Source organism: Manacus vitellinus, unplaced genomic scaffold (genome assembly GCF_001715985.3).
Source record: "Manacus vitellinus isolate BGI_N305 unplaced genomic scaffold, ASM171598v3 scaffold_9_pilon, whole genome shotgun sequence".
NCBI lineage: Eukaryota > Metazoa > Chordata > Aves > Passeriformes > Pipridae > Manacus > Manacus vitellinus.
In genome coordinates, this window is record NW_021940917.1 from 17,655,773 (window position 1) to 17,673,259 (window position 17,487).

Below are 17,487 nucleotides of genomic sequence, written 5' to 3' on the forward strand. Positions count from 1 at the left end.
TTTTCAACAGTGCACAGTTTTACACCTAAATAAACCAAGAGCAAATGTGCAGAATAACACATAGTTACAGATGAGTGCTTATGCTATTCCTGATTTTAAGAATTCGTTTGGTTCGTAGAAGTTCTTTTGTCGCTTTTATAGTGCCTCATATGGAAACTCTTCTATATAAGGCTTGGGGTTTTTCTTTTGTCTGCTTCTCATTTAAAACACTGAATTCAGTAGAAAACCCAACCTTTAACACAGAAACAATATTGCTAGATACGGTCATAACTTCAACAAATTAACTTATAGATGCATATATGCACATACAATTATCCTTTCTCAAGTGCCTGTGTGTGTGCAGAAAAAATACACTTAAAATACTTCTCTGATTTGCATTCACCATGCAGCAATTACATGTTTAACCACAAAGATGATACATAGCCCATTTTTCTTGAAAAAGTGTCCTTCTTTTCATCCTTCACTTTTCACAACTGACTGAGAAAAAAAAAAAAAAACCCAAAAAAAAAGCCTTAAACTAAACCCACCTCACTAAGATTGAGTTGATTTCTTGGCATATCAGAGTTCAGAGAGATAGGTGCTAATCAGATTTGAAAGTTCTTAAGAACTTGTGGACTACAGCTGTAGAGTTAGATATTTATATCTTGTAGATGTGCCATAATGGATACACAGCTCAATCAAATACTTTCAATCAGTATTTGGAAATCTGTATTGCTTTTTTAGGTAGAAGAACTCTAATAAAAATCCCATTCGTAAAGTAAAGGAACAATCCTAATGTGCTTGGAAATTAATGACTCCTTAATAGACCATGATTTCTGTTCTTAAAAAACCCTTTATTTTCTCTCTAACTTAGTTTTTGTCTTCATTATTTACAAAATAGTTTTGAAGTATAATTGGTTTTACCAAATGTGATTATATAGGGCACAAGATACCCTGTGATGACTTTGCTAGACTTAAAAAGGCTTTTATTTCATGTCAGGCCAACATATGATATTAACTTTATTGCTTTTGTCAAGTTACCACTGACAACAATTCATAGAAATACGTTTAACATAGTAATGTGGAGTTGCTTGAGTAAACTTAACTGTTTTTAAACTGGATGATTTTTAGCAAAACACAAATGCCCTTTATATTTACATACTCTAGATGTGTTTATGCCCTAATCAGCATTTTATCACTGTGTGTGTGGCAAAGGACCTCCCATGTTTTGAGTAAAAAGCGGTGGAGACGTTGCAGCCACTTAGCTGGAAGACCTGTGGTTGGGTGTTGCACAGTGGCTCTGCAGAGGCACAGGTCTCACCAGGAGGTGGGAATGCAGTTATGTTTCTCTTGGAGAGCAGCTGGTGGAGTTAGCTAACCATATGGGAAGAGTGGATGCCACAATCTACATAAAATCACGGGAAAATTGACCATGGGAGGAATTTCTACACATGAGCTAGTGCAGCCCTCACTGTGAGCAGGGCGAGGTCATGTGGGTTAGGCATCTTGCAGAAGGGTGAGACGTCTGATGCTAGAGGTAGCTTTATGAAAAACATGGCCCGTGTCTCAACAGCTTTATTTTCTTCTCCCACAGAAATTTGGCTGTGATGGCATATTAGGATCTCTGGCTCGTGAAGATCATTGTGGTGTTTGCAACGGTAATGGAAAGTCGTGCAAAGTTATTAAAGGTGATTTTAACCACACCAGAGGAGCAGGTAAGCCTATTTGTTTATTTCAAATACTCAGGAAACCAGTAGCTTGTTGATTACTTTGAGCGTTGGGAAATTTAGAAAGCTGCATTTCATAAAATTATGCTGTTCCTCTCAAGAACTTCAGATCAAGCTTTTTTTAAGACGATAAGACATTTAAGATAAGAATGCATGAGTATTTTCAAATTTGTTGTGAAATTATTGCACAATATTTCAATCACAAAATTAAGGAAATATCTTCCATTAAGACACATGCTATTTCATTTCATAGAAGAGCCTGATTTTTAAGAAATATGAGAAATAAAATTTATAATTTTAGCAAATAAATGATCTGTAAATTCTTGTGGCCTTTAGATTCATTTAGTGTTCTTCAAAATAAGCATCCTAATTATGATCCATTACCTAGAGTTGATGTTATTAAACTAAGACAGGCAGTGAGAGATGATAAAGCCGAATGTGAGAAAAAATCTAATATTTCTTCATTATTCATTGTTTTATACTACTAATAACATATTATAGAAAGCAAATAGATTTTCTGCTGCAGAATGAACATGAGATTACCAAATAGTGGTGTGATCTGTACTTCAAATGAGAATAAAGCAAGGATCACAAACCCCAGATGAGTCTGGAGGATTACAAGATAAAAAACTGCAAAGAAGGTGCCTGCTAGTAAAATCACATTATGTCAACTCTCTTCTATTGCTATATCCACACATTTTCAAGCTTTTTCAGTGTTCTGTACCAATCCTCAGTATTGTGGTATTGCCATCTTAACTGCATAAGTTATTATCCTTCTCAAGAAGCTGTGAGCAAGACTTAGAAAGTGTTATTAGCTCGTAAGGAAGTGAAAGATATTGGTTTGCAAAAACTTAATTTTCATGTTTCAAGACTATTGAAAAGGTGTTGTAAAAGCTCAGTATTTTTTTTGTAGGACATCAAATAGCTACACATAATAAAAGTTTGGTATATTTTTCCTTTTATGATGTTCACCTGGATAATCTAAAATACGTTTTTATTGATTTGTAACATTCCTGCTTATGCAGTATTTTCCACTTCCATTGCCTTTTCAACCCATTTTACTTAAAGCAAATTGCTCAACATCCTGTCTTAGTCCCACATGATCAGAAAGCAATCTTAATTTGAAGCAAATAATTAATAAGTAAATTTCAAACCAAAAACCAATCATAACAGAGTTTGAATATGTTAAAGCAAGAAGGAAATGGAGCATAAAATATAAAAAAAACAAAACAAAAACAAAACAGGGAGGAGGCTTGGATTTTAATGCCATATCATTTGTCTTTACATGCTGACTGAAGCTGGAATTCCTTTATGGTCATCTGGTGGTGATGATGACAGTGAACTACTTAACCACAGAAAACTTCCTCTGCTCCAGCCCCAGTCTGCCCAGTCTCAGTGGTTCTTGTTATGTTTTCCTGTGCTGTACTCTTTTAATTGTGTATCACTGTATATGTATTACAATGCACAGTTTCTTAACTTGTTTCAGTATTTTGCAAGAATCCTCAGAATACTTCTACATGAATTACAACTTGATATATTTAAAAAGCAAAATAGGGGAGAAGAAATTAATAAACACACAAGATGGACTTTTCTGTGCTTTCCTATTTAACTTGGGATATCTGGTTTCATGTTTAGGTTATGTGGAAGCTCTGGTGATACCTGCAGGAGCAAGGAGAATCAAAGTTGTGGAAGAAAAACCCGCTCATAGTTATTTAGGTAAATGTTGTATGTTTTACTGTTAATGTCCTGGTTTTGTCAACACTGAAAAGTGCTAGCTAAACGTGCTTTTGTGATTGAGCAAAACTCTGAGTGGAAAAATAGATCTGTGAATAACTTATCTAAAGAAATAAAAGAATGGTTATAGACCATTTTTCATATAGGTTTTATTTTGAACTTTCATCTTTTTTAGAGAGTATTTCAAAGAATGTGTTTAGATGATTTAAGAAAATTTCTGCATACTTGCACATTTTCAATTTTTCTTATGGGAAGCGCATTAAAACTAGTGAAAAGAGCTTTATGCTCAAACATGGAATAATTTGTGCTCAGACAACAACAAAACACACACAGAAACTCACACAGCAGTTCACCAGTGACGTCAAACAAAGGTTCTAAAATTAGACTAAGAAAGCAGAAAGGTATTTCTTTGCACTATTTTGAATTATCTGAATGTTTTAATGGACAAACTTAATCAGAATGATTTTTTTCTCTTATTTTTTCTATTTATGTGAAATTGTCTTTCATTGACAAAAAAGTTTTTCTCTTTTAATGAGGTCTATAGATATCCTATAGGTGAGTATGATTTGTTACCATGTTACAGTGTTTAAGTGAATATATGAAATTATCGTAATTGGTGGTGTTCTGTGCAGTGCTTAAATTTGAGAGAGATACAGTATGAGAAATAGTAAAATGAAATTAAAAATTCCCTGGTTTGATCACTATTCTTAGTTATGTTCATAAGTAATATCTACGTTTTAAGAAAGTTTTTACCTGAGTGTTCTCAGTACTTGAGTTGAGAGAACTTTGAGGGTGGTGAATCTTAACTATGAGAACTTAAGTTATCAGTGGATTATTGCTGGTTTATCATGAGTTCTGCACTTACCCTATCAAGATATCATGCGAGGTTTAGAGATCTGGGTTATTCAATTGTTCTCCAATGGACCAAAAGCATGGATATGTAAGAGTGTCAAAACAGTAATTGAAATTTGTCTACTGTGTTAACATATCACAGAATCACAGAATATCCTGAGTTGGAAGGGACCCTCAAGGATCACCAAGCCCAACTCCTAAGTGAGTGGCCCATACAGGAATTGAACCAACAACCTTGGTCTTAGTAGCACCATACTTTAACCAATTGAAATAATCTCAGGGTCATGTAGGTAACAGAAATACTATTTTTTTTTAATAAAGCAAAAATAAATAAATGTTGAAATTATATTCAGCAAATTTTTTTCCTTTTTCATGAGTAGCAAACTGTTTTATCCCTTACCCTACAAAAGACAAAAAGAATTAAATGTCTTTTATGCCCATGAAATAATGTCAGTCATGCTGCTCATTTGTGAAAGTTGCTGATTAGCTCTTAATTGCTTGTTATTTTGATTTTTACTTTTCTTAATTTCACTGATTTAGGTTTAAATGAGGATCAGCCAGTACTTCTTTGCAATATTTTTTTATTAAGCCTTTTTGCCCTAATTTTTGTAAGCCTTTATGGAGAATCAGGTCCACTGCCATATTTTGAGTTAAAACCTCTGTTGTTGCATGTTTTTGTTTTTTTAGTTTTTTGGGGTTTTTTTGCTAATGTGAAGTATTTAAATTTTCTTCATTTATAGGTGATGTATTCTGAAAGCATCAAAATCTGAATAAACGTAACATAATGAAGGTTTTAGGAAGAAAGCTTAAATCCTTGTTCTTAGAGACAATGATCTTCAAAATGCTGTGGTTAAAAATGTGAAATGTATTACAGTTTAGATTCTGTAAATTGTGTTTCTGATTGGTTGTCTATCTTACAGTTCTGTATGCAAATTTTAGGTGGCACCATACTTTGTTCTCTGCATTTCTGTACTTGAAATTAATCAATACAGGCCAACACTATTTCTGTTTTGCTATTTGTCTTACACACATTTTAAGATTAAGGTTTTAAAATAATATAGCTCACTATACAATTAATAATTGTATAATTGGAGATACAGCTTTAAACACAATTTTAATCCAGTTTACACTTATAGCTGTTGCTTAGAAAGTAGAAGATAATTTAAACCTAAGGAAGATTTGATCCTTGTTGAACAGCACAGGTCAAATACAGGTGGGGTCAAAATACAATGCACTTCTCTGGATTTACTTGGTGGTCAGAAAACAGAATCACTATGATCTGAAAAGTGCAATGATTTTGCTGAATTAATTAGTAAATGTACAGCCCAAATCAGTTGCATCGTTGGGTGATTGTGCTGTTGAAGGAAATCTTCAGAGATGTTGTACTTTAACACCCCAGATATCTTCTTTATCAGGAGTATATCAACATACACCACAGTAACAGGAGCTCTGGCATCCCAGAAGATAAGGTGTAACTTGCAACTGCATTTACTGAACAACTGACCTGTCAATGACTGTCCTGTCTCTTCTCACCTGTAGAGAAGTAGGAGCAGTGATACAGCCAAACATTAAGCAATTCCTCCCTGCTGAAATTGTCTTGGAAAAAAGTATAAGAGTTCATGATCCTTCTTTTAGGATCAGGAATGGGAATTATTTGTACCATACAGAGGGAGGGGAGAGTTTCTTTAAGCTGAGAATATTTCCTGAAGAATACACTTATAAATATTTGTATTAAAGTCATTATTTTAAGAAGTAATTTTGTGATTTATTTTTAAAGAATAAACTAGCAGTGATAATACTGCCTGTTTATAACCATCTTTGAGACTTGGTTCATTGTCAGATACTTTAAAAATATTATAAGAACGCTATAAAAAAGTTGCTTCAAGCATTTTCTAGTTTTCTATAGTCTAAGATAATGCCTTTTCTATTGCTAAATTTTCATTTATATTTGGCAAGTGTTACAAGCTTTTTTCAAAAAAAGTTCCTAACGTACGATACAAAAAGGAAAATTAAAATGTTTCTGTCTGAGATATACAAGGCTTTGAAATTAGAGAGCTCATTCATGTGATATTTATATAATGGCATGAAAGTTCCAGCCCCTATAATGAATTAATGTGATTGATTAGTAGTGTATAACCCTAGAAATTACTTATGATCTAAACCCTGAATTTTTTCTGTGTTAATTGGAAGTGAGAGAAATTCTTTGTTTTCAGCTGACCTAAAGAAGTGGATTACCTGTGTTGTTATTGATATGTGATCAAGCTGCCTCAGGGTTATAGACCCTTTGAATCTGCCCCATGTAACACAGCATGACATTGTAATTGCCAATGCTCTTATAGGCATCCAGCCTACAGGTGTATTGTGTTCTGTGTGAATTTCTGTATGAAATTCTCCCTGGTTAAAAAAAAAAAACATGTTGGGCCACATTTTGAGGGAGGGCATAGGAAGGCAGATGGTTTCTGACAAATAGTACAAAATTTTGAATCCCTGGTTTCTAACAATGTTAATAGTTTTAAAATACCTTGAACCAAACCTATGTAATCTGTGTAGGCTGTGTAATTTCAGATTTCAAGGGAAGCCAGTAACAACCTGATCCCAAACCCCCAAAACCAAAGGAGAGACCACAGTCCACTGAGACTAAACTTGTTTTCCTTTCAAATGTAGAGGACTATAGAAAATGGTTAACAAGTAACACCTTTTGGAATCGTTTTGCATCAAGATTAGACAAATGCCTTCTATACAAAAAAATTGATTGACTTCACAGGGCAGCCTTTGCAGATTGAGTGCCTATGGGTAAAAACTACGGGCCAGTTCAACACAGGAAATTTCGTGGCTAGGGTTACGATAGGCTGCCCAGCCAAGGGGAGTCTGTTGATCAAGTGTTCTTACTTCAGCTACAGGAAGCATCACTCTTGAAGTCTCTGGTCTGGCTTGGGGATTTCAGTAACTTGGTGTCTGCTGGGGAAACAGCACAGCAAGCTGTAAACAGTCCAGGAGACTCTTGGAATATAATGGAGAGAATTTCTTAATCCAGGTGATAGATGGCCCAACTAGAGTCATAGAGCTACTGGACCTTGTTGGTTGCTTACCAATGCAGATGAACTACTAAGAGAGATCAAGATTGGTGACAGCCCAGACTGCAGTCCCCTGGCAGAACTGATGATTTTGAAGGATATGGGCCAGGGGAAGACTAAAGCCAGGGCTCTGAATGTTATGAGAGCAAACCTTCATTTGTTTAAGGAATTAATGGATGGGATCCCTGGGAAACTGCTCTTGGGTATACAGGAGCAAAACAAAGCTGGCAGCTCTTTAAGGATTTAGAATAATAATTTTTAACAAGGATTAAGGATAATAATATTTCCTAGATTGCCAGAGCTCTCAATTCCAACATATAAGAAGTCAAGCAAGGAAGGCAGGGTGACCAGCATGGGTAAGGACCTGCTGGTCAAACTAAAGTGTGAGAAGGTAATGCATAAGCAGTGGAACCAGGGACATATATCCTGGGAAATATATAGGGATGCTGCTCAGAGGTGTATGGATAGGATCAGGAAAACTAGGGCACAGTTGGAGCTGAATTTGGCAAGGAATGCAAGGGGTTTCTACAGGTTTTTATTCAGAAAAGAAGTTTTAAAGAAAATATACACACACACACACCTGCATTCTGGAACGTAAGACAGGGGAACTAATGACAATGGGCATGGAGAAGGCTGCAGTGCTTAGCAGGTTTTTTTGCCTCAGCTTCAATGGTAAACACATCTTTCAAGTCCCTGATAATCAGGGAATGGCAGAATTAAATTCCTCCCATCAATAGACCAGATTTGAGGCCGCCTGAGGAACCTGGACATACACAAGTATAATGGACCTAATGACATGCATCCTGTGGTCCTGAGACAACTGGCTGATGTAGTTGCCAAGCCACTCTCAAGCATATTTAAAAAGTTGTGGCTGTCAGGTCAAGTCCCCAGGGACTGGAGAAGAGGGAATATTGCACTGTTTTTGAAAAGGGTACTAAAGAGGGCCCTGGGAACTACCTCCCAGTCAGCCTTACCTCAGCTGAAATTTTCAAAAAGTTACTCAAATCTCAAGCCTTAATGTTCTTAAGATGGCTTGAAGGGACACCTGATAACCTGAATGGAAGTGGAACAATTACTTCCTTGGCAAAAGATATCGACTGTGGTCTCATTTAGAATTGAATTTCAGAATTTTTTTATAGTTTCTTTAGGGTAGAGATACGCTTGTAATTAGCCCCCTTGGTTTAACACTGACATTAGGGTCATGGTTACAGTTGCAGTAGGGTTTCCCAGTCCCAAGTTAGCTTTGGCTGTCTTTTTGGTTGTAGGTGTATTGCTCATATTGCCTGAGAGGATTACTTTGTACAGGACAACGTCCTCTGTCAAAAGCTAGGGATAGGAATATGTGTGGTGTGGAATAAAACTCAGTGAACTTGCTTACCCTATGGAGTGTGACAGTCAAGAATAGAAGCTGGACTGCCTGAGTTCCAAGTCCAAATTTAACACTTGAGGATACTCTTTTGTACTTTGTCTAACACCAGTGACTCAAGTGAGGAATCTGAAAGCAGAAAATGCATATATCTGTATTCTGGAACTAGGACTCCAGTTTCCTGCACATGTCTGCATGCTATGGCACATGCATTCATTTTAAAGACAGGACAAAATGATGCCTGCTGCTCTCTGGGGAGAGGGTGCTGCTCCATCTGAGCAGCATGACCCGGCTGGACCTTGGCACTTTCAAATATAATTTTTTTTAATTTTTCCACTGAGAAGAGGATTATCCCCTCCAGTGTGAAGACTAAATAGAACTTAATTACCGTTAATAATAGAATGTTTAAAACTAAATTACCCATTTTTAAATCTTGTAAAATCAGTGGTTATTTTTGGTACAGCACTGTTCTACAGTGTTAATGGCTTTTATAGTCTTAACATTTATTACACAGTGCTGCAGTGGTACACATCAGTGGTGTTTTATTCAATTGGGTTTGTGCCAGTCCATAGGAGTGTTGCCATTGTTTCCCATAGAAACAAAACATAACAGTATAAATATGAATAGGAGAGGAGATGATTACAGAAGTGACTCACATTAACTTACAACTTTAAAAAGGGAAATTTTGGAACATGTAGAGGTTCTCTTACAACAAACTGATGCCAAACATACAATTTCAATGAAGACAAACGTGTAAAACTTCTTGTCCAGAAGGTGACTTCAAGTATATTCTACTTCACACATGATTGGGACAAAATAAAATGAAGTAAAACAAGATAAAATTACAAATAATTTACAGAAGAATCTATTCTGTTTACTGTGGCAAACTGAAGTAAAATCCTCTGTTCTCAGTGTATCCAATGTATCTTACCTGACTTGATGCTGTTTTTAAATATAAAATAAGTCAACACGAGGAATGATTCAGCCAAAAAGAACGAGCTTTTCATATTTGTCAGCAACATCCAATTATGTAGAGGTATATAAAGTATCATCACATTCTGAGATGGAGAAAAAGGCAAATGTAGTTATTAGAGGGGAAAAAATTCTGAACTAGATTTTTTTGTAAGGTTTTAGCCTTGTTCCAAAAATCTTGAAGAGCCTCTTGTGAAAATTGTGTTTCCCATGCCTTTGTGGATTATAGAAATGACCACCCTGGGGGCCTTTTGCCTTAAGTTAACTCAGTGTTCAAGTTACGAATTATGCTGGAGCCTGTCAGTCTCTTCAGGCATTAAAACACTGATATTAACTTCAGCTGATGTTAAATACACATGGTTTTGCCAAGCATTCCCTCTAGAAAGTGTTTCTGAGGCATGTTCCAATTGAAGTTCATGTACAGTAGGATCCACAAATATCTTTGCAATCAGAGTTAGGTGTTTTCACCTACTTGTTAAATTATCCAAGCAGGGAGTGAAAAGAGAACCAAATCACTACGGAACAGATGCCTTTTATATTGGTCTTTTTTTCGTGTATTTTGCAGCTCTTCGAGATGCTGGAAAACAGTCAATCAATAGTGACTGGAAGATAGAGCATTCTGGAACATTCAATATCGCTGGGACCACTGTCCATTATGTTCGGAGAGGCCTCTGGGAGAAAATATCAGCCAAAGGTCCCACAACATCACCTTTACATTTACTGGTATGAAAATTTAGGGTTTTTTCTTGATTCCTATCATATAGCATGGTAACTAATATTTTTTTTCAGGCTCCTGAAGATAATGAGATCTATGTAAGATGCACCTGCTTTTGTGATTATATATGCATGTACAAAATTAGATATATATAAATATATATATGTATATACATATATATATATGTCAGTAGGCTTGTAAACAATGCATTTAAATCCAAGAACAATCTTTACGTTGTTGAGGCAGGATTGAAGGTCTCAGCATTCCTACAAATGCCATAAAAAGCCAATGTGCCAGTTAAGGAGAGCGATTCAAATTAAATCAGATGTTTTTAGTCCTGGCTGACTATACAGCATCACCATTTCAGAATTTCAGTCACCAAGTTCTCCATGAAGAAGTAGATGCATTTCAGTGTAGCAGAGGAAAAGTTAATAGCCACCAGAAAGAGGGAGAGATGATGAGAGAGTACTTCATAATTCAAATCCTTCAAATGCAAGACATTTTCTTGGTAAAGCAAAATATTTTTTCCCATTGGCTTGATTTGTATGCTCTCATTAATTTCTTCTACCCTGTCCATTAGGAGGGTTGAAAAGCAGCAGAGCATTAAGTCATCCTGCTGTGCTTTTCAAGATTGTCTCCTCGCAGTTTGGAGTTTGTCTTCCATAGTACCTTGTGTACATGGAAGTTTTCCTTCTCTGTGTCTTGCAGGTGCTGCTCTTCCACGACCAGAGCTATGGGCTACACTATGAGTACACAATCCCACTGGATCCCCTTCCTGACAATCAGAGCTCTAAAGTACCGGAGCCTCTTTTCATGTGGACACATTCTACCTGGGAGGACTGTGATGCTGTATGTGGAGGAGGTAAAATATGAGAAAAATGTGCTAACACACAAACACACCCATATATTAAAAATGAGTATGTATATACAATATGCATGTGTATACACAGTGCCAATGTGCGCATAAAATACGCATCTATATGTATATACCTTGTGTGTACATATTTAAGACTGATGATCAGTGTTATATATTTAATAGTAATATCCATAATAGTAATTACAGATATTAATTTAGTAGTAACATTAAAATGTATAATTCAAATATTAAATATTAAATTAATATTTAATATACCATTTATATATTAATAGTATATAATATATATATTTAATAACAACATTGGCTTATGTGACACCACACAATGTGGATGTACGTCAGTCTCATGCCTTCTGTTTGTATTAAAAATCTGTGATAACTGCAGGAAAAGTTTCAAACCAAATAAAGTAAGTAGCAAAAGATGGTAATGAAGGAACAAAATCCAGACCAGAAAGCAAATTCAGGACACAGTTTCCAAGAAGAAATACAAATGCAAGAGCTAGAACAAGAATAGAAAGTTCATACACATTCCACTCTGTATTTGGAACTACTGAAGATAAATGATCTGTAAGAGACATTTCAAACCACAGAAAAGCTGAATCCCAGGTTCAGATCAAATATGTACAGTTAGTAACATGAGTTGAGGATGATCCAGAAACATATGGAACAAATATTTCAACAGCAGATATTAGTATGCTGATGTGATATTTTTCCTATGTTTATTAACCATAAAAAATGTGATTTTGGAAGAACAAAGTATGATTGTGAAAACAAATATTGGAACATGAACAGTACTGATGTAACAAAAGTCTTCAAAACTGCTGTCTAGAAGATGTTATTCAAATAGATAACCACTGAAAAAACACTTCAGAAATTTTTTTTAATGAATGCAACTTACAGTGAAGTGTTCATACCTTGTGCAAATTAGCCAGACTATGAACACTCTGTTGATTTTTGATACCTGTCTTTCCTGCTTACAACCCTGACAGTTGTGATTGCTCTGATCAGCAGTTCTGAGAACTGCTGTGCACCTTGTGATTGAATAGGAAGGCCTGGAAACGCTTTACTTTCTCGTAACAGCAGCATAAGGAACACACTGTTCTAGCTCCTTTGACTGTGTGAACAATCCTGGTGTCATGAAAGATTGCTGTAGTTTCCATAAACATGGTTTTTGTGGTTTGGTAAGAAAGCTTCTTCCCTAGAAGGTATTTTGTACATGGTGCTAGTAGCATCCTCTGATTCTTAATAGTGCATTCCTATTCACTTGTGAATTCATGCTTTTTACAGTTTCCTGAAGTATTTTTAGAATAATTTTAATGCTACCACAGTCTGTCATTAGTGCCTCAAATATTTCTAAACTTACCTCTCATCTGCAGAAGCCTTAAAATGCAGTCTGTTGGTAATTTATTCTACATTAAGGTTTAAATAAATATTTAAATGTCTTAATGTGATGTTTATCATATTTTTCTGTTGTAACTGGCCTTCATTTTATGTTATTGTGAAAAATAGCCGAGCTAATACAAAGTTCCATAAAAGGTATTTTTACTGCAAATGTTCCGAAATACAAGCAAAAGATTTTTCTTAGTTTAGACAAAACTATTTTAAATGTTCTTTCAGTTCTTGGCTTAAATATCAAGCAATAATGAAATTAAAATGATGCAGCTTGTACTCTGTCTAAGTATTTGTGATTCAAATTTAATATCAATATTTTGATTAATCTGAATAACTGATTAAACTATTATCAAGAGTTTTTCTTAAATGCTCCAAGTGTTTGTCAGGATGAAACTATTGATGAAGCGCTGTGGTTTTGTGTATGTTTATATATGTAACTGGTCTGTGACCTCATGTGTTGAAGAAAAGTTTCTTGGTGTGGGAGAGAATACAAATACACAGATGTATATATAAATGCAGAAAGAACTGTCAAACATTTCAAACGCTGTGATATGATAGATTAGTTGAATGTGCTCTCACATACACAAGCGCCGTCTAAAATGTCAGCTGTGGTCACGCACATAATGTGCATTTATAACTTAAGTGCTCCATCCACAGACTCATTTTTGACTTCTGGTGAACATGCGTGCTTAAGTCTGCCCTGCTCATGCACGCACCCTCTTTGTCAGTAAACTTCCAGACAGAGTGTTAAAAAGTAACTGTAGGAACAAATGGGTATGAGCCTGAATTGCACTTACTGAAATCTCCAGTTCAGGGATTGCTAGTTTTTGAAAAATTAGTTTCCAGTCCAATTACAAGTTGCTGCTTGTGGTAGGTATTACATTGAATTCTTATTTTCAATTCTTACATTTTCAAGAGATGCCAGGATCTGGTCATCCATCCGGGCAAGGATTCTGTGCACAGCGTGCACTGGGTCTCTGCAGGCAGTATCCAGATTCCTGAATGATTACCCTCCAGATCAGGTCGTCTGTCCTCTTCAGTTCATGGGAAATAGTGCAAGCTACTGAAAGTTGCATATACTGATTCCCTTTATCTGGGTGCCAGCCACAAGTTGTCATTCCTTTCCTCATTTTATATAGTAATTAACAAGCATTCTTTTCTTTGTAGTTTTTCTACAAGCTTTGCTCAGTGCTGAGGTTTCAGTAGTTGGGAAAGAAAATTATTCCAGTAAGACTAAGGGTTTGGCCTATGAGTAGTTACAGGAATAAAGCAGCAAAACTCTGTTGAAAGTGGTACGCAAAGACTGGATTAGGAAATCAGTGTTCCATACAGACTGCAATATCTCTCTTAGGCTCTCTGCTACCTTTGAACTTCTAATGCCAATTTTGCAGCTCTTTTACCCAAACTGTACATGAGATAGCTATATCTGTGTCCTTCCTTTAACCACGTTACATCTTCCCGGTTTCCTCTTTATTCTACCTGCTTCATTTTTTTGCCAGGTGAAAGAAAGACAACAGTCTCTTGCACAAAGATTATGAACAAGAATATCAGTCTTGTGGACAACAAAAAGTGCAAATATTTAACAAAGCCTGAACCACAGATCCGCAAGTGCAATGAACAGCCATGCCAGACCAGGTAATAATGATTTGGTTAAATTAAACTATAATATCTCGATGTAAAAATCATAGAGTTGACTGTCTCTGGCAATGAATATGCTGTAAATACATGCATCCAAAATGTTGTCATGCAAAATATAGGGAAAACAGAAACACTGGCTGTAGTTTCCCCTGAGTTTTAATGAAAGAGTGCCCTTGCCTAAATCAATTCTTATTCAATAAAGCAGTTAATTTCCTCAGGAAGTGTCCTCACAAGCTGATCTGTGCTGCAAAATTGAAATTTAAATGCTCCTTATATAAAGATGTATATGGGATTTAATCCCATGTTTTTAATTAATGGTATATTTTAGTGGGTTTTTTTCTTTCAATCAAGGCTTCTCCTCTGGTGGTGAATGGTGCTGTATCCAGTTGGTGGTCGGTCACTGATGGTGTCCCCCAGGGATCAGTGTTGGGCCCAGTCCTGTTTAATATCTTTATTGATGATTTAGATGAAGGGATTGAGTCCATCATCAGCAAATTTGCAGATGACACCAAGCTGGGGGGAGTGTCGATCAGCTGGAAGGCAGGAGGACTCTGCAGAGGGACCTGGACAGGCTGGAGAGTTGGGCTGATTCCAAGGGGATGAGGTTCAACCAGGCCAAGTGCCGGGTCCTGCACTCTGGTCACAACAACCCCCTGCAGCCCCACGGGCTGGGGACAGAGTGGCTGGAGAGCAGCCAGGCAGGAAGGGAGCTGGGAGTGGGGATGGACAGGGAGCTGAACAGGAGCCAGAGTGTGCCCAGGGGGCCAAGAAGGTCAATGGATCCTGGCCTGGCTCAGGAACAGTGTGGCCAACAGGACCAGGGAAGTGATTCTTCCCCTGTACTCAGTGCTGGTGAGGCCACCCCTGGAGTGCTGTGTCCAGTTCTGGGCCCTCAGCTCAGGAAGGACATGGAGGGGCTGGAGCAGGTCCAGAGGAGAGCAACGAGGCTGGGGAAGGGACTGGAGCACAAGTGCTGTGAGGAGAGGCTGAGGGAGCTGGGGTTGTTCAGCCTGGAGAAGAGGAGGCTCAGGGGAGACCTCCTCACTCTCTGCAACTCCCTGACAGGAGGTTGTAGCCAGGTGGGGGTTGGTCCCTTCTCCCAGGCAGCTCTCAGTAAGACAAGAGGACATGGTCTTAAACTCTGCCAGTGGAGGTTTAAGTTGGATATTAGGAAGAAATTCTTTGTAGAGAGGGTAATCAGGCATTGGGATGGGCTGCCCAGGGAAGTGGTGGATTCACCGTCCCTGGAGGTTTTTAAGATGAGACTGGATGTGGCATCAGTGCCATGGTCTGGGAACCATAAGAGGGTTGGACCAAGGGTTGGACTTGATGATCTCAGAGGTCCCTTCCAACCCGGCTGATTCTACAATTGTATGATTCTTTAAAAGCTCTCTATAAGCTCTAGGTACACTAAAGAGTAAATAAATAAATAAATAAATAAATAAACCCCTTATAATCATGTTTTCTACGTTTATGCAACTTGACGTATAGAAAGCCTTCCCCTCACTCCTCTCTTCCCTCTCACCCCATCCCTCTGCACGTGGATCAATGGGCTGAACTAGACACTGATGGCTGAATGTTGGAAGAAGCAGGAGGCAGCTGCAGTGTGCACCCACCACCCACTTGGTGTCCCTGCAGCTGAACTGGCAGCCTGCTCCTTGCTCTGACTGGCCCGCGACCCATTTCAGAGTTTGCCATCCAGGTTCCATATAGTAGCTAAGAATTATGGCTAGGGAGATCCTCAAGTATCCTGTGGAATTGTTTTAAGTGTCTGCCACCTTTCAAGGGAGGGGGTACAGCTAACAGTAGCTGGCTAGCATCCCCAGGAGCAAGCACTGGGATCAGTCTACTGCAGTCATCTGCAAGACAGGTAGAGGGTATTTTTAAACAAAACAATGCAAAGTAAATAAAATGCAAACATTGTTGAAGGAAGTATGTAAAGTGAACTGGAAGGCATAGCTTTCTTGGAAAGGATAAAGTACTGAAATTGATAAAATGCAAGGTATGATACATTTTAAGTAGGACAAAAGCACTGACATTTGGACTTCCCCAGACTAGGGCATTACAGTTTGGAGGGATTATTTATGTTTCATTATATGCATATTTAGGCAGATTTTATTTTATTAACATCACTGTGCACTTATTGTATAGAAATTGAATAGCTGATCTTTTTCTGAGGCATTGTCAACTATCAATTTTCAACATTGTGTGCTTTTCCAGCTTATTAAATGAAATTGCTTAAATATTGCTAATTGATACTCAGAGATGCTGTGCTGAGAAATGTATTCTTGATGATCCAATTTTAAATACAGTGTAAGTGATCATTACAAAATAAAAATTGTTAGCTTTCAACAGTGTAACTAAAGCATATGCTTGCATAACTACTTATTGGCACTTGAAGAAGTATCTTAAACTATTGCATTATCTTGACAGGCTGTGGTTTGTAAATTATGTATCTGGACTGATAACAAAAAACCCCCTTAGTTAAGTGTTTTATTTTCTTGCTACAAATGCATGACAGAAGGTTGAAACACATTTGTTAAATCTCAGTTTCCAAAAAACTCTCCTTGCAAGCTAAGTCTCCTGGAATACACTCGTGTACTACATCAGGGCAGAGCTGTTTGATTTTCAAGGGCACATGGCCATAGTCTGGATCTACAGAACATCTGGGGAAAATTATGTTCTAGAATGATTGCTCTCCAAATATGTGGGCTCTGCCAAACTGCATCAGCCCTCTTTGCTGCTGTGATTTAAACCATGCACCCTGAGTTAGGCCTGACCCTAAAGAACGTGAAGAATTCTGAGCTTTTATACTTTCTCCAGAGCAATGAGCTTTTCACACTGGAGTGATTCTTTCTTGCAACGGAGAATTTTCAAGGAATGTTGGACTTTACATGCACGGCATGCACTTGACATAGATGGTCATACAGACAGAGAATAACAGGCAGGCAGATCAGTGATTTGTCATCTTTAAAATGTACGTGTGTTTCAGAACTTTTTATATTGGAATAAATTAGAGGAAAGTACTTTGAAAACATAGGGACAGTGGGCTGGGGAATGAAATAATATTAGCGTTAACACCATATTTAATGTAAAATATGTTAGATTATATCCATTAGCAAAGGGAAATTTAAGGGCAGCTGAAAATTTGGAAGTATGTCTTG

General features: G+C 37.2%; 1 protein-coding gene across 1 annotated transcript in view; it reads left to right on the forward strand.

Moving 5' to 3' along the window:
* ADAMTS19 (ADAM metallopeptidase with thrombospondin type 1 motif 19) overlaps window positions 1–17,487 on the forward strand; it is a 140,186-nt gene that overhangs the window by 101,301 nt on the left and 21,398 nt on the right. Inside the window, exons 15-19 of the mRNA XM_029965459.1 lie at window positions 1,574–1,694; window positions 3,342–3,422; window positions 10,270–10,427; window positions 11,128–11,281; window positions 14,185–14,320. Of these exons, the coding sequence (XP_029821319.1) occupies window positions 1,574–1,694; window positions 3,342–3,422; window positions 10,270–10,427; window positions 11,128–11,281; window positions 14,185–14,320 (650 nt within the window). The remainder of the gene's footprint in view (window positions 1–1,573; window positions 1,695–3,341; window positions 3,423–10,269; window positions 10,428–11,127; window positions 11,282–14,184; window positions 14,321–17,487) is intronic.